Source organism: Rhinopithecus roxellana, chromosome 7 (assembly GCF_007565055.1).
Source record: "Rhinopithecus roxellana isolate Shanxi Qingling chromosome 7, ASM756505v1, whole genome shotgun sequence".
In the NCBI taxonomy this organism is placed as follows: Eukaryota; Metazoa; Chordata; class Mammalia; order Primates; family Cercopithecidae; genus Rhinopithecus; species Rhinopithecus roxellana.
This window is the reverse complement of record NC_044555.1, coordinates 130,381,406-130,399,316: the sequence shown is the minus strand read 5'-3', so window position 1 is coordinate 130,399,316 and position 17,911 is coordinate 130,381,406. Positions and strand designations below refer to the sequence as shown.

Here is a 17,911-nt window from a genome sequence, read left to right as displayed (position 1 = left end):
GTTGCCTAGGGTTGGTGCTGATTGGGAGGTGGGGGATGACAGGAAATGAGAAGTTAAAGCTGCATGGTTCAATATTTTTGGGGGGGTGAGGTAAATATTCTATAATTGATTGCCATGTTGGTTACTCAACTCTTTGAGTATATTTAAAAAACACTGTTATTTAGAATACTTTAAATGATGTAATTCGTGAATTATATCATAATTTAGCAGTTTAAAAAATTCTAATTTCTAGAACCAGAAATCAAAGTCATGTTTAACAACTCACTATTGTGAAGCCTTGATTTTGAAAGCTACCAATTTTAGAATTGAATCTACTCTGAAACTGTTCTTTATTACTTGTTGCATCTCCTTCAGCATGAAATGAAACCTTTAAAATTCAGTTGTAGAATCAAAAAAAAATCAGTGAGGTTGTCCAACCTCTGTCTCACAACACATCATTTAAATTTAGCCATCTGTTGTTGTTCTTCATCAGTCTCTCCTCTTTTTTTGAACGACTTCCTTTGTAATCACAAATTTGAGGGTGGGGGAAGGTAACCCTTTTCTTCATTCTCATTTGTATCCTATCTTCTTCTAAGTTGGTTTCCAGTTTTCCATATTTCTCAAAAATTGATCTATATTTTTCCTCCTCTATGCTGCTATTGGCTGAATGTGTACACCCAAAACTCCTAGGTGGAATCTGTAATCCCCAATGTGATGGTATTTGGAGGTGGGGCCTTTGGCAGGTAATCAGGTTTAGATGGGGTCATTAGTATGGAGCCTCCATGATGGGATTAATGTCCTTATGGAAAAAATAAGAAAAGACATCGGATCTCAGTCTGTCTCTTTGCATATATACACCATGAAAAGGCCTTGTGAAGACATGACTAGGAAGAAGACCCTTACCGTAAATCCAACAACCATGCTGGCACCCTGATATCAGTCTTCCAGTTTCCAGACTACGAAAAATGTTTACTGGTTAAACCTTCATCATTTTCAGATTCCTTTCTATAAAGACATCTTAGGTATTTGCTATAGTTGTTTGTTTTACTCCATCTCAACTTTGCTCACTTAAAAATCACGCGTTCTTGGGTTGTAGGTTTAACTTCGGAAACTCTTTTTCCTTCTTTATCTTGCTCATCATGACCTTATTCAAAATTACAGTATTCTCTTTAAGTTGCTTCCACCTATAAAGTTGTTTGCAGCTCAAGATCACACCTTGATTTATTGGGTGAATCAAGGTTGAAGTGTTTAGGGGAAAGAAAATGACTTTTATCTGACCATCCTCACTGGTTAGTGATTCATTGAAATGTAAGTCTGGGAATTATACAGAAGTCACAGTGCCCTGACTTCCTCTTCATTGAGTTATGAAATATTATGTTGAAAATGCCTGACTTGCGGAATATAGTTTTGAAAGAACCATTCTGAAGACAATGCTCTGGTGAACCAAACATTTTTACTAAGTTTATATATCATAGATAATGCACTGTGTCCTTTTACATACCTTTGGGGAGCTTCGATTTTGAATGATGATTGACTTTAACTTAGTGTCATCTGCATTTATATATAAAAAGTCAGACAGGTGCTTTTTATTTTCCTCCTGGACATGCAGACATCTCTTTGGCTTGTCTGAGTTGGTTTTCACACTGGCTTCCAAAATATGTCAGTTTCATCCCCATTGTAAAACTAAGCTACACCCAGTTTCTCCTGTTAGATTCACATTGGCAATTTTTGTCCAAATGGCTCGACACTTGGTAAATAGTGAAAACTTGGAGAATACTGACAACCCAAGATATTCAGCTTTTTAGAAAGATGATTCTGTAAATATGAAATACCTTACCCAGAGAACTATGCTAAGCACTGCAGGAGATAAAGATGGAAGCAAGATTTCTGTCCTCCAGGGAAAGCATAATGTAGTAGAAAAAATGACAGGATATGACAACAGGATACCTAAAGTCCTGGCTAAAATCTGCCACCGGTAATCTATGTGACCCTGAACATGAAGTAGTAGGTGAAGTCATGTCATACCGTTTCAAATTATTTATATGTCAAAGAGAAGTATAAATGGGACCTATCTCAAAAGGTTAAAATCTACCTAACAAGAGTAAAACAAGATAACCGTTGGGGAACATGTGTCTGATAACTAGAATATGGTTTTGAAAATATAGGGGGCTGTTGTTTCTGATCTAACGAGAGGCTTGACCAGGACCAAACTGTCTTTTATTCAAAGAGGCTTTTGATAAGTCTAGTGACTACAGCTGGAGCTCTCTCTGGCTGAGACTCAGGAAGGCCCAGTACACAGCTCTGCCCACAAGAGTGCTGAAGTGGTTCTGACTTTGTGAGCCACTCTTCTGTGGCCCCTAGACCTTTGCTGTGGCAACCTTTACTGGGTGAGGCTCCTAGTAGAATGGGCTGCCAGCCTCTGTGAAGCCAGCAGGAACAATCTGGATGCACAATACCTGGCAAATCAGGGATAGGAGACCTTGGCACCAGGAGTCTCTAAGCTACATGGCTCCCAGGGAAGAGCCATTTGAGGGGCTTCTCTAGGCTTCTAGCAGGGCTAGAGACCCGGTAGCATTAACTCTTTCTTGCACCCAGGACCTAACTGGAGCAGGAGGTTGGTTCTTCTGGGATGGAAAGCACCCCCGGGACAGTTCCTAACTTGGCTAGGCTGAGACTTCGCAGGTAGAGGGAGGGGGATGGCTGGGCGTAGCTGTCACAAAGCCACCGGAAATGCATCTTTCATTTTCTGGTTGATTCCGGTTCAGGTCCACAGACCTCGACCCTGGAAGAGTGAGTCGGGGTCAGGTGTTCGGGAGGTGGAGGGATCGAATGAGGGAACTGATATTCCAAGACTCCCCAAATCTTGGAGTTTCACTCGCCAGGCATCCCGCGCTTTCCTGACATTCGCGCAGCAGCGGAGAGCTTTCCTACCCAGAGCAGGGAGGCGTGGCCACAGAGGCGCAGTCGAGCGGAGGAAGAGGAAAGTGGCCTCCGGGGAAGCCAGAGCTGACTGAAGGTAACCGAGAAGCTGATTTTCTCTTTAGATTCGACTGGCGATGTCCTGAGAAATACCGGCCACTCCTGCCAGTTGCAGCCTTTGGGGCTGCTGTGTAGCGAGGAATGGGGGTGGGGTACGTGATACAGTATTTTTCAGTAGGCAGTGGCGCCACTGACAGGCGGCAGATCGGCTGGAGAGCTGGTGGGACTTGTCCACAGCGAGGCCGCCTGACCGCAGGCTCCTACAGCCACTTCTTACCTACGGAAGCAACTTCTTTCTACCAGATGTACAAATATAACCCAGGGATGCTAGTGAATCACACTCAAAGGCTGCCCACGTTCAGAGTTCTTGTGGGCACCCCTGTGGTTGATCTAGAAGTCGTAGTGAATCAGAGATGGGGATTTGGGGCAGTAATGTCTACCACCACACCCAGCGAAACTTCCTGATTTTTGATGGCTTATGAACATAACACTAAAGAAAGGGTCATTTCAACATTAAAGACAATGGCTTCTGCTGACAAATATACATACATACACACACACACACACACACACACACACACCCACACACACACGAAGTGTTCCTGTACCTCCTGAGCCTGAATGGTCAGCAAGGAGCCAACCATTATTTTGAATACCTGTGGCATCCTTGAAAGAATTTTGTTGCTGTTTCTGCTGCATCACCTCAGGGAAAATCAGTTCTGAGGACATGTTAAGTCAGGAGAAAGGTTACCATTACTAGGACCCTTCCCGTCTATGAAGAACCTTAATCATCACCATCTCTCTTTTGTTTTTGTTTTTAACCACCTGACATTTGTATATATGTAAAGGAAGGCCATCTGTAAAGTTTTCCAGTTAAAGTAAACAAAAGATTTAATACACAAATACAAACCTGTGCAGTGCCCTTTATAAGTCTTTCAAAGAAGTACTACACCCTGCCACATCAAATGTTGATGATCTGCTCGCTTAGCGGGGGGACATTTGCTTACTTTTTCTCTAGTTACTTCTACTCTGATCTTGCTGTCTCAGTTCTCCTACCAGCATTGGTACAGTATAAAAGGGAATATTAAGAGTTCCATTTAGTAAAGCCTTCAGTCTAAGTGAGATGAAGGGGTATAGAAACTATTTTTCCTCTGACTAAAGAAAAATGATTGGGATGATCTGTTAAAGTTTCAAGAAACTCAAATAGGCCCTATTTGCCAATATAGGACAGGAAACCTACAGATTAAGTATTGGATAATCTCAAAGCTCCTTTTGGCCAATTGGTGCCAGTTTTCTCACCCACCAATCTTTCCTCAACTGTTAAAAAAAAAAAAAAAAAAAAAACAGGAAATACATTGATTGGCATTTGTCTTCTCTTAGCTATGCTTTGTTTCAAAGTTGAAAAACAAAGAAAAGGAGAGAAACTTACCTTCTGAGTAATCTAACATCATGAATGTTCCAATTCTTGACAGTTGATTTTAGAGGAGAAGCCAGACAGGAACTTCTCTCTTCATTTTCCTCTTACAATAAATAGCAAGTAAATATGTGTCATGTGGTTTTCTTCTTGACATGTACTTTTCTTCTGCTCTCCCTCAGTGCTCTTGGGAAGAACAATTCATTGATTTGGTACCAAACCTGATGCATCCTCATTTGTCAAAGGTGGTACCAGGTGGGTGTCAGTGTCACACACAAGAGTAAAACTGTTCCTAGAGCAAATGACGATGAGAGAGCTGAAGGCGGATTCATGCTCAAACCCCCAGATGGGGGCTATGTGGGAGACTAGTGGGTCTGTGAAAGAGAACTCCAGTCAGAGTAAGAAATACAGCGCAAAAATAGAGAGTCTTGGTCCTGAGAGCGCTTGCAGGCACTTCTGGAGCTTCCGTTATCATGAAGCAACTGGACCGCTTGAGACTATCAGCCAACTTCAGAAATTATGCCATCAGTGGCTGAGGCCAGAGATCCACTCAAAAGAGCAGATCTTGGAAATGCTGGTGTTAGAGCAGTTCCTGAGCATTCTGCCCAAGGAAACCCAGAACTGGGTACAGAAGCATCATCCACAGAATGTCAAACAGGCTCTGGTCCTGGTGGAATTCTTGCAGAGGGAGCCTGATGGAACAAAGAATGAGGTAAGAAGAAAGATTCCCTACATGTACAATGAAGTAGGATAAAAGTGAATATATCAGAATGGAAGAGTTATCAGAGAACTAGATTAAGTTGCTCTTCTGTTGCTCATTTAGGACAGCTAGCAAGGATCTAAAATGACATACATGCAGCAATAGTCAGTCCACAGGTTTCAAAATTCCTAGCAGAGCCTTTCCTGGTCTTAGAGGAAATAAATGCATTTTGTCTTCTCTGGGGCCAGGGTGAATTGATGGTGGTGGGCCTAGTCTGGCACGGGCAAGGAGAAAACAGTTGAGTTCTTAGAGAAATAAAGGGCAAGAAAGAGTTGGGAAAGGGGAGAAGATCCACAAGATAGGCAGCACTTACAGAGACAAAAGGAGAGAGAGGTTAGCAAACAGAAGTATGAATCAAGAGGCTCTGGGGAGACTGCAAAGAAAGAGAACAAAATGGAAAGATAAAAAGGAAACAAGGATATGGAAAGAAGACAATTGTCAAGAGAGAAGTGGAGGGAATCAGGATGCTGAGGGGTAGTATCTTCTGTAGCAGGAACACACATCTCTGGCTGGAAGGAAAGAGCCTCCATTGCCCTCACTTAGTGGCTTGTCATTGGCCCTGCTGGTGAGTGGGAAACCAAGGTTTGTCCTTGGCAGATGGCAGCACACTTCCTTTTTTCAGGAGCCTACCTTGAAAAATCCAGGGCAGGGCATATTTTTGGTGTCTTATTACTACCAAATCATGTGAAGAGAGATTGAAGCCCAACTCTTCTCCCCATTTATTCTTCCATCCATCTTCGTTCCCTGTGAAATTCTTTCCTGGATGATTGGAAACTGGCTAACAGGAAAGCTTTTTTTACTCAATTCCTTTTCTTTTACAGAAAACCAAAAGATAAAAATTCACTAAAACAAGGATCCAAGTCAAGAAAGCAAACCAGTGAAAGTTCCCCAGCAAGGGAACAGGCTGCCCACCCAACTTTGCTAGTGGCTGGAGCCAGGGCTCTGTGCATCGGGGTGGGGGCCACTGGGTTGAGGGATGGGGGGGATCTGCAGTAGTCACAGCTTTTTCTATTTTATCCTAATTATCCCAGATTTTGAGTATAGTTCTTTATGAGAACATAGTGGCACTCTTCATTCCTTTTATTACTTCTCTAATGTCATGCACTCCCCAAATCTGGGCTCTGCTCTTGTTCCTCCCTCCACTACCACCCCAAAACCAAAAGTAAGTTCTGTGCTAATGAGGATGGGGATTATTTCTAGGTCACAGCCCATGAGCTGGGAAAGGAGGCAGTGCTCTTGGGAGGAACAGCAGTGGCCCCAGGCTTCAAGTGGAAGCCAGCAGAGCCCCAACCAATGGGTGTGTTCCAGAAAGAATATTGGAATACATACCGGGTACTACAAGAACAGCTGGGCTGGAACACTCACAAAGAAACCCAGCCTGTATATGAAAGAGGTGAGGAGCTTCATCATAATTGTCTTCTCCTGGGAGCTGTGATGGTAATTAGTTCACCTAGAATGCCATGGGAATTTTCCAGGTGGCCAGCCATGCTAGCAGCTATAATGTCTCCCATGTGGGAGTATAGTGGGTCGATGGTGGTTGAAAGTGGGGGTCAGCCTGCGGGACAGAAATATCCAAACCACAGAACCCTGCTATTCACACTGTAGACTCTACTCCTTTGAAACTTGAGAAGATGGAACAGGGACAGGTGGGGCCACCTCCCCCTCACAAGTTGAAGGAAAAATTGGGGTCAGACGTGGGCTATCAGTGGCAGAATGTGATGAAAATTGAGCACTAGGAAAATATAATAAAAAACAAAAGTCTCCCACATTACCTACTGTACACCGGAGGACCTGAGCCCTTCATTTTCAAACCTTCAATTCTTGCCCAGCTTATGTTATGAGAGGAAAAATGAATAGATTTCGTTTGATTAATTTCTTTTGTGAAATCTAAAGAATTCATGAACTGGGGAACTGGTTGTATGAGTGGTAGATATTTGGTTCTTATTTACAATGAGATGACCACTTCTTGGCACCACACACACACTTGTCAATGTGACCCATCTTTACTGAAGGCATCCTGATGTTCTGTATTTTAGAAATCAGCTCGGGATGTTTGTAAATAGGAAAGAGAAATTTTCCCTGGCTATTTTCTACACATAGCTGTGCATGATCAACAGATGTTAGCCCTTTCTGAGCAGAAAAGAACCAAAGACTGAAAGATGGCATCTAAACTCATCCTGCCTGAGTCCCCGGTGAGCTGTTATTTCTGGCTTTTTTCAGGTGACTTGACCGTGGCCTTGTCTCTGCTTGTCCCTACTGCCTAGGACTCATAGTGTCCAGCAGGTGCTTGGAGACATTTTAGCCCCAGTTATTCTCTAGGCAACTAGGCTTGGCACAGTGGGAATTGGGCACCTCCCAGGTGATTTACTGATCCTCTTTGCTCCTTCCTTTCTGCCTTCTCACTTTTTTACTCTAAATCTTGTACTGTTAACATCTTCAGCACCTGGCCTACCATGTAATTCAGAAATGGGTGGTAGGACAGCTTCTGAAGTGGCAAGTACTAAACTATAGCCCATTCTCTTCTTTAGAGTTTGTTGACATTTGAAGATGTGGCTGTGTATTTTTCTGAGGAAGAATGGCAATTATTGGATCCTCCTGAGAAGACTCTCTACAATGATGTAATGCAGGATATCTATGAGACTGTCATCTCTCTAGGTAAAGATTCTTCCTTCCCTTTGTGTAGAAGTTAAGTAATATGTTATGTCCTCTGTTTATGGAAAATGCACGCCTGTGAGAGAGTCTCAGTGTTCCAACAGCTGATTGATTCTCAACTTGATGATGTGTGGGAAATAAATGGATTATTAGGATCCCCTCGAGAGCTTTTTATAAATACATGTCACACTTCCGCATTCTAAATAGAATTATTTTGTTTTGACTGTGGAAGATTTTACTTTTTTTAACTTTCATCCAAACACACCCTTTTCTAAAAAACATAAAAGCATGCACATCAATGGCATTATTCTACAAACAAATTAATAACTAATCTGTAAATCAACAACAATAACAATACAAACAAAAATTTAAATGATATGTGGAAAGATTTACAGGTAGGTATATGGCTCTTAGTTTAGAAAATAATAATTCAAGTCAATATCAATAAAAGTTAAGGAAAAGTTTCTAATTTCCAAACATTTTGATACAATTATTTTTCCAACTACAATATTTTATAGACCTTTTGTGAGAAGAATATTAGTGTAGTCCTAAAAAAGATAACATTCAAGTGATCCTATGCAGGTCAGGTTGCCTTGTTAAAATGAGTTAGAATTCACATAATTCCAATAGTATTATTGCCTCTTGAAATTTAAATGTAGAGCATATCCATCATATTCAAAATGAGTTCCACAACTTACATTTATTTTGATCTAGTTAGAAATAAACCCTAAATTTAGGACTGGTAAAAAATATATTTAACAAAGACATGGGATTGATCTAAATTTTACTTTACAGGTAAGAGAAAATTACAATTCAGGATGAGGACACTTCATAAGTTTTACCAATGCCCCCATTTATAATTAGGCCAACTGTATCTTGAGTGTATATGAATGTGTGAATAAATACATACAAACATGTACAAACCAATTCACACCACACGACTCTTCAAAGATGTTGCTTGAAATGGCTTATTCTCTGGTTTGGGATAAGTGGTGTAACACAGTCACTTAATTTTCTCTTAATCATTTTTCCCTTTTGTTTATAATGATTCACTTAGTATGTTTCATGTGGGTCATTAATATATTTTTGCAACAAAAATCCAGTAGCAGTAAGCAGAAATGTTAACTTAAAGGACTACTGGGCAATCAAAGTTTAAATTATCACATGAAAATAGAGCAGATCACACGTAAAGTCTTCTGCCATGGGATATATTGTTCCATGACTGAAAATTTTGATTTGGTTCCTAGAACATAGCTCTTGCTCTAAGTGATACATATTAATGTGTAGCTCCAGTCCTTATGAATTAAGTCTGTATTTTACTGGTTTGAGAAGGTGAATTTCTGTGTGTGTGTGTGTGTGTGTGTGTGTGTGTGTGTGTGTGTGTGTCAGAGTCTCACTCTGTCACCCAGGCTGGAGTGCAGTGGTGCAATCTTGGCTCACTCCTACCTCCACCTCCTAGGCTCAAGCAATTTTCCTGCCTCAGCATCCTGAGTAGCTGGGACTACAGGTGTGTGCCACCACGTCTGGCTAATTTTTGTATTTTTATTAGAGACATGGTTTCACCATGTTGGCTTGGCTGGTCTCGAACTCCTGACCTCAAGTGATCGCCTGCCTTGGCCTCCCAAAGTGCTGGGATTACAGGCATGAGCCACCGCGCCTGGCCTGAGAAGGTGAATTTCTTGCCACAGACAAATGCAAAATGCCTCTGCAATAGCGGGTGAAGCCCACTCCCAAGGGCTTAAAGAGTTCAACTTTGAAACAGGGCAGCATGGGCTGCCTCTGCATTTCTTCATAGCAAGTCTATATGCAAGCCACTGAGCAGCACCACTGATGGGAATCCAAAGGAAAACGTCTATAGCACAGTGGAAATCCACCATGGTAACATAAAGTGATTTCTCAATTAAATATTTTGCTATATCAAAGAGATGTAGGCAAAGGCACGTGGTACTAAATCTAGTCAGAATGTCTGCGGGTCCCCATTACCTCAAATATCAGTGAACTCAGGGACCAATCAAGGTTTACACTGATTATTTTGATATAAAAAATAAAACCAGAAAACTTTAATGTTTTCAAGCATTTATGGCACAGACATAGGGAAGTACAAATATTATAGCTTGTATCTTCAAAAAGCTGGGCAATTCACGCTGCTACAGTGAATCAGTCACAATTTTAACTTCATTCTTATATTTGATACATTTTTGTGTGTAGAGTACAGGGTGTGCAAATTAAGCAATTTCAATAAATATTAGAAATGTCAATTATTTTGCAAATATAAAGTGAGTGGAATCAGCTAATAATGCAATCCAATAAAACATGTGTTAAACAGAGCTTTTTCCCCATGAATACTTTTTACTCTTTCCTTTGAACATCTCGATACTTAAATACATTTTCTTTTATTGGCTTGCAGAAATTAAGCAAAAAGTGAACTATTACCTAGCTACAAGATACTAAACAGTAATAAGAGTTTGGAGCTGTCCAGTTGTAATAAATAGAAAATTACAAATATAGTGAAATATGCTGCAAGTTAATGCTCAAAAATGTAACCATCTGAACTACAAAGTACACAATCCTACTAGTCTTCTGAAGTTGTCATTAGTTCATGGAAAACGTAAAGAAGAGCAGAAACTCTATTTAGCTTTTACCTTTCCAGCAGCTCCAGTGCTAAAGTTATATAATCATGTATGTTTGCCCAAGACCAACTGCACATTGGTATTAGTCACATATTCTGTTTTATCCAGAGTTCAATCAACAAGGCTTTATTTGCACTTCTTTTTACATTCAGGAAACAATAAGCCTACCAGGCAGGCTTCTGTTGGTAATTGCCTTCTTCTGTTGGGTGTGGGGTTATAAGCCACCCTGCTAAGTTATTTTTCTTGTTGTGGGGTCCCAAACCAGTTTGTCTTTTTCTTACCATTTTAAGAATTTTCTTTTAGTTATCTCATATTACTTAATGGGTTTATTGTTGTGCCTATCAGGGAGGATCAAGGAGAAATGGGTCTATGCCATTTTGTCCAGACTGGACCAGAAATCACTTGTTCCTGTATTTCTTTTAAAGCAATCATCATTGACTTTTCTCTCCATTTATGTAGCTTTCTTGCACTGGGACACAGATGGCTAATTATTCTGTTTATTCTGACAGGGTTAAAGCTAAAAAATGACACTGGAAATGATCATCCTATATCTGTTTCTACATCAGAAATACAAACATCAGGATGCAAAGTATCAAAAAAGACCAGAATGAAAATTGCCCAGAAAACAATGGGCAGGGAAAATCCTGGTGATACACACAGTGTACAGAAATGGCATCGAGCTTTTCCAAGGAAGAAAAGAAAGAAACTTGCAACTTGTAAACAAGAGTTTCCAAAACTTATGGATCTTCATGGGAAAGGCCCCACAGGGGAGAAACCTTTTAAATGTCAGGAATGTGGGAAAAGCTTCAGAGTTAGCTCTGATCTTATTAAACACCAGAGAATTCACACTGGAGAGAAACCCTATAAATGTCAACAATGTGACAAGAGGTTTAGATGGAGTTCAGATCTTAATAAGCACTTCATGACCCATCAAGGAATAAAACCATATAGATGCTCATGGTGTGGGAAAAGCTTTAGTCATAACACAAATCTACACACACACCAAAGAATTCACACAGGAGAGAAGCCCTTTAAATGTGATGAATGTGGAAAAAGATTCATTCAGAACTCCCACCTTATTAAACACCAGAGAACTCACACAGGTGAGCAGCCTTATACATGTAGCATATGCAAGAGAAACTTTAGTAGGCGATCAAGCCTTCTTAGACACCAGAAACTCCACAGAAGAAGGGAAGCATGTCTACTGTCTTCAAACTGAGGAAAGTTACCATGTAGACCTTGACTTTAGAAATGATGAAAGAATACAAAATTATGAGGCACCCAATGATAAGAATCTGTCATTAATAGAACATTTGGGAAGGGTACATGTTACACTTCACAAAAAGGAATCTAAGCTGATTGTCTTATTCAGCATTGCATCTTCTGTGCCTAGCACAAGAGTGATACATAAGGAGTATTTTATAAATAAAAAAAATGAAAATGTAGTGATGAAATACCTTTAGCTATCTATCTATATGTATATATCTGGTTATTCAAAACTTCCACACCCCCAGTCATCTACATTTTTCAAGTGTCAAGTGCTCAACAGACATATGATGGTCAAGGCTCTTAGTCTCATTCTTTATTCTTTGTCAAGAGAAATGGAAAGAGTACTTGGGCCCTCTTAAGGGAGCTCAGAGAGAATTACTAAACTAGGGACAATTTCAATAGTTACCATTCTATCTACATGAACAATCAAGGCCAGGACTCAGGAAACTTTATTCTGTAACAGAAAGAGAGGATTCAATGTTTGCCCTGAGAGAATTGTCCCATTCTCGTTGCTTCTCTCCTGAGTACCCACTACCACAGTGTCTCTGTCAAGGAATTACAAGTAGCAAGGAAAGGTCTGAATGTAAGAACAGACCTAGGGACCTTGCAAGCACTTGATATCTCTCCTCTTGCTGACTGTTTCAACATAGACATACAATGAAATGATGAGGGAGGCAGTCTCGGCCCTCATCCAGGTCTCTGTTTTTTTTTTTTTTTTTTTTTTTTTTTTTGTAGAAAGCACAGGTAAGTGGTGAATGGTCTTTTTCTGTCTTTCATTATTATGTGGACTGTAGGGAGGCTTTCAAACTGGTGCCATACTGCTGCAGGACCTAAAGGGAGCCCCATCTTTATGGCTGATCAAGTACAACCCTATATGCCTGAATACTCTGCAAGAAGGCCTGGAGATTTTGCAAAACTGATTTACTGAGAATGGCAAGGAGAACCTTGTGAACTTTTAGCTTTGGTGCACAGCTGATACCAGGAGGGAACATCCTGAAGTGTCAGAGCAAAGTAAGGCATATGGCTTAGAGTGATGACCCCAGTCAGAACCAGGCCAGATGAAAATTGTTTCCTGATGTTACTGGTCTTCTTTTCCCTGTTAGCCAAAGTGACTATCTCTTAAGAGAAGATAATGTGACGTCAAGGGAAGTTGGAAGTCATGGATTTATATCTATGTCAGATCCTGGTTTATAATGTTGGCCAAGGCTTATTTATATATGTTTATTTAGTATTCCATAAAATTGTACTTTGTAATGAAAATGACATGTTTTATGTTAAATTTAGACAATAAAGAAAACTTTGTCACCAAATCGCTCAGAAATGGCCAATGTTTGCTTTTTTGAAATGGACGTCTTCAGATATTTTTTCTACCAGGAGACCGTTCTAAGCCTGTTTCCAAATGTATAAAATGAGGATTATAATTCCTACTTCTTAGGGCTACTGTGAGGATTAAATGCACACATGTGAGCATGCCTGACACAATGATTGGCCACAGTCGGTGTTTCCTAAACATTTGGAACTTTCTTCATTCTTCCTTCAGCTAGTTATTTAGAAAAGAAAATAAACTTTGTCTACTTGCCCAGCTTTTAAGCATTCTTCATTAATGAGTTTTCCATCATTTCTAGCTGGTTTTTTTAGGCCCACTAATGACGGTCAGAATGGTAGCCTTCTGGCGTGACATTCATTCTGTTCTAGAGGTGCTCCTCTCTAGTCAGCCTGAAACAATACACTGATGTCCCAGTTCAGCTGGGTATACTGTTCATGAGTAACAAAACCAAAATATTCTACAAACCCTCAACTTGAGATTCCTGAAAATGGAGGGGAGGTGATGGCTAGGGGTGGAATTTTTGTGGACAGTATTTATGCTATTAGGTGCATCCTCAAGCCAATAAAGTGGAAATGAGAGAGGAAAGGGGTAACCTCATATAATGGCCACTATAAAGAGTGAAAGTGGTAAGCCAAAAGGAGGAAGTGACCTGGGAGGAAAGGATCTCATTATATTCCTAAAGGCTTGGAGACTATGACTGCCTCACCACTCCCCCAACCCAGAAGGATCTGAGATGGTGCTTTGAAACTAAAAGGGGAAATTCAACTTCTTGCAGAGGACTCCATTCTCTTTGTGTGAATTCATGTTTGCTAGCATCCTGGATAGCTGCTATCATACCACCATTCAAATAAATTTATTAATGTGGCTTTTATAAAGAAGTTTATAAAGAATTTTTATAAACTCAAAAATTCAAGGATGTACTAGATCAATGGACCCAGCTGTTATACTCACGAGAATCAGCAAAGTCCCCCAGAACAAGTCAGCAAAAGAGCACTCCACTTTCCCAAAGCTGCTTACCCCTGTTATAATACCTGTTACCTTCAAAGCTTATCATGCAGGTCCTCAACTACACCGGCATCATTATCAGCAGGGTTTGAGAGCAGGGAACATGGGCTCTATTTGAGAGATCAATTATTTAAGGCAAGTGGCAGGAAGTGACTGCCTTTAGATGGGTCTGAGCAGAAACAGAATTGAGATTTGTTATTTCAAGTTCAGATACTCCACCATCATTTGAATACAAGGGCCCCAGGAAAAAGCACATTCTTATCCCTGAGGCTGTGGAATAGGATCTAGAAATCAGGGCTTCTGGCTGACTCATTAGCGCCCAGTCTGCCTTTTCAGCCCTCTGACACAGTCTCCTAGGGCCACATTCCCCATGCATCCTGACTACTCATGTCATCCCTTGCCAACTCGGAAAAAGAGGAGAAACGTATGTCCGTGGAGACATGGGAAGTAAGGCAATAAATGGCAGAATGAAATAAAGGGAAGAGATGTCGTTCTATTGCCTAACTGTCCACCATCTTCTCAGCACATGGCTAATAGACAGGAGCTCCATTGCCTTTCTGAGGACACAAGAGAAAGACAGCATACAAAAGCTCAGAAACTAGAGAAATGGACAGATTATCCATTCATGGGATAGAATGAAGAGTCAGAATGCTCCAACTCTTGATCCCACAGGCAGAGATGGAACTGAAGACCTGAACCAAGTGTGAGGGGGTGTGAACTCGTTTTCCAGTCTCTGTGCTCCCAGAGAAGATGACCCGAGCGGAAAAAGATAAGAAAGGGTCTGGGAGAGCAGAGGACAGCAGGCTTTTTCCACTTGTGTGCATTTGTGAGGACTGAGATTGGAAGTCAGGGACTCAGGGAGCAGAATGCCATTGCTTGCTGTGGATGAGACACAAGAGCTTGTGAGTGGGGCAAGCCTACCCTATGCCAGACTCAGGTCTCCACCTTTTCCCTCCCAGCAAACAATGACATGGCTTCTGCCCATGGGCCTTTTTGGGTTCCTTCTAGCTCCTTCTCCACTCCCAAAAAACCTCTTCCTCCTTCATTGCCTTGTTCCGTCTGCCACAGGCCAATCCTGTTCCTGCCACTTTGCCACTTCCATTCTTTCAGGGAAAGAGAGGAGGGACCCAAAGACAGGGTGTAGTGAGTGTTATTGTGTTCCACTGTTCCCAGAGGAATGGGCACAATAACTGAGAGTGGAAAGGCAGAGTTGGGGAGAGAAGAATAAACAAAACGGAATCATGGCCTAGTCTTTTGTCAAGTAATTTAAAGGCTCTACTTGCTGCCTCCCCTTTAATCCTTGAAAAAAACTAAATGGCAGGTAGGTGGGCATGGTGATGACCATGTTGGGGAGGAAGCTGTTCCTCAATTAAAGAAGGGGGTCACCTACAAACTTCTGTTCTTGGCTCAACAGCGAAGCCCTCCCATTCTCATTTTTGTTTTCTTTGCCTTCCTCTTCTCCCTCCATGCTGCCTGATCCTTCCTACCATTGTGGGTTCATACATGGGACACTGGTGGGGAAGAAGGGACAGGGAGCCAGGGAAACTCTCAAGGACCAGCAATCATGAGATATAAAGGGAGAGGTCAGGAGCCATGTTTGAGGGCAGTAGAGGGACAATATCACTCTTAGATCTGGACAACCAGGGAAAGAAGGGAGGGAAGGAGGCCAGGTCAGCTTTGAGAAGCAGTTCTGCTCTGGGGCTGGGAGTTAGGGAGGAAGTAGGGAGGAGGACTTATGCAATGCCAAGAAAGATTTTCCTTGTCCCTCTTTAGGCTCTGTGTATCTCAGTGTGAGACTTGGGATGATTAGTTGACCATAAATGTATGATTTTGGTGACTGGCAAGATGGCCGAATAGGAACAGCTCTGGTCTGCAGCTTCCAGTGAGATCAATGCAGAAGGTGGGTGATTTCTGCATTTCTAACTGAGGTACCCAGCTTTTCTCATTGGGACTGGTTAGACAGTGGGTGCAGCTCATGGAGGGTGAGCAGAAGCAAGGTGAGGTGTCACCTTACCTGGGAAGTGCAAGGGGTTGGGAGAACTCCCTCCCCTAGCCACGGGAAGCCGGGACTGTGCCCTGAGAGATGGTGCATTCTGGCCCAGATACTACACTTTTCCCAGTCTTCACAGCCCACAGACCAGGAGATTCCCTAGGGTGCCTACATGACCAGGGCCCTGGGTTTCAACCACAAAACTGGGCAGCTGTTTGGGCAGACATCAAGCTAGCTGCAGGAGTTTTTGTTGTAACCCAGTGACACCTAGAAAGCCGGTAAGACAGAACTTTTCACTCCCTAGAAAGGGGCTGAAGCCAGGGAGCCAAGTGGACTAGCTCAGTGGATCCAACCCCCATGGAACCCAGCAAGCTAAGATCCACGGGTTTGAAATTCTCGCTGCCAGCACAGCAGTCTGAAGTCGACCTGGTATGCTTGAGCTTGGTGGGGGGAGGGGCATCCACCATTATTGAGGCTTGAGTAGGCGGTTTTCCCCTCACAGTGTAAACAAAGCCACCAGGAAGTTAAAGCTCCGCGGAGCCCACCACAGCTCAACAAAGCCACTGTAGCCAGACTGCCTCTCTAGATTCCTCCTCTCTGGGCAGGGCATCTCTGAAAGAAAGGCATCAGCCACAGTCAGGGGCTTATAGATAAAAATCCCAACTCCCTGGGACAGAGCACCTGGGGGAAGGGGCAGCTGTGGGTGCAGCTTCAGCAGACTTAAACATTCCTGCCTACCGTCTCTGAAGAGAGCAACAAATCTCACAGCACAGCGCTCGAGCCCTGCTAAGGGACAGACTGCTTCTCAAGTGGGTCCCTGATCCCCGTGCCTCATGACTGGGAGACACCTCCCAGCAGGGGTGGACAGACACCTCATAAAGGAGAGCTCCAGCTGGCATCTGGCAGGTACCCCTCTGGGACGAAGCTTCCAGAGGAAGGAACAGGCAGCAGTCTTTGCTGTTCTGCAGCCTCTACTGGTGATACACAGGCAGACGGGGTCTGGAGTGGACCACCAGCAAACTCCAGCAGACCTGCAGCAGAGGGGCCCGACTGTTAGAAGGAAAACTAACAAACAGAAAGGAATAGTATCAACATCAACAAAAAGGACGTCCACACAAAAACCCCATCTGAAGATCACCAACATCAAAGACCAAAGGTAGATAAATCTACGAAGATGAGGAAAAAATAGCACAAAAAGGCTGAAAATTCCAAAAACCATAATGCCTCTTTTCCTCCAAAGGATCATGACTCCTTGGCAGCAAGAGAACAAAACTGGACAGAGAATGAGTTTGACAAATTGACAGAAGTAGGCTTCAGAAGGTGGGTAATAACAAACACCTCTGAGCTAAAGGAGCATGTTCTAACCCAATGCAGGGAAGCTAAGAACATTGCAAAAAGGTGAGAGAAATTGCAAACTAGAATGACCAGTTTAGAGAAGAACACAAATGACCTGAAGGAACTGAAAAACACAGCACAAGAACTTCATGAAGTATACACAAGTATCAATAGCTAAATCGATCAAGTGGAAGAAACGATATCAGAGATTGAAGATCAATTTAATAAAATAAAGCATGAAGACAAGATTAGAGAAAAAATAATGAAAAGGAACAAAGACTCCAAGAAATATGGGACTATGTGAAAAGACCAAACCTACATTTCACTGGTGTACCTGAAAGTGACAAGGAGAATGGAAGCAAGTTGGTAAACACTCTTCAGGATATTATCCAGGAGAACTTCCCCAACCTTGCAAGACAGGCCAACATTCAAATTCAGGAAATACAGAGAACGCCACAAAGATACTCCTTGAGAAGAGCAACCCCAAGACACATAATCGTCAGATTCACCAAGGCTGAAATGAAGGAAAAAATGTTAATGGCAGCCAGAGAGAAAGGTCAGATTACCCACA

The 17,911-nt window shown here is 42.1% G+C and overlaps 1 protein-coding gene across 1 annotated transcript in view; it reads left to right on the top strand.

Annotated features, from left to right (window-relative positions):
* ZNF75D (zinc finger protein 75D) overlaps positions 1-12,995 on the top strand; it is a 45,144-nt gene extending 32,149 nt beyond the window's left edge. The window contains 6 exon segments of the mRNA XM_010382933.2: positions 2,862-2,995; positions 4,555-5,084; positions 6,333-6,525; positions 7,233-7,324; positions 7,661-7,787; positions 10,924-12,995. Coding sequence (XP_010381235.1) covers positions 4,674-5,084; positions 6,333-6,525; positions 7,233-7,324; positions 7,661-7,787; positions 10,924-11,633 — 1,533 coding nt within the window. The 5' untranslated portion in view covers positions 2,862-2,995; positions 4,555-4,673 and the 3' untranslated portion in view covers positions 11,634-12,995.
* The last annotated feature ends 4,916 nt before the right edge of the window (positions 12,996-17,911 follow it).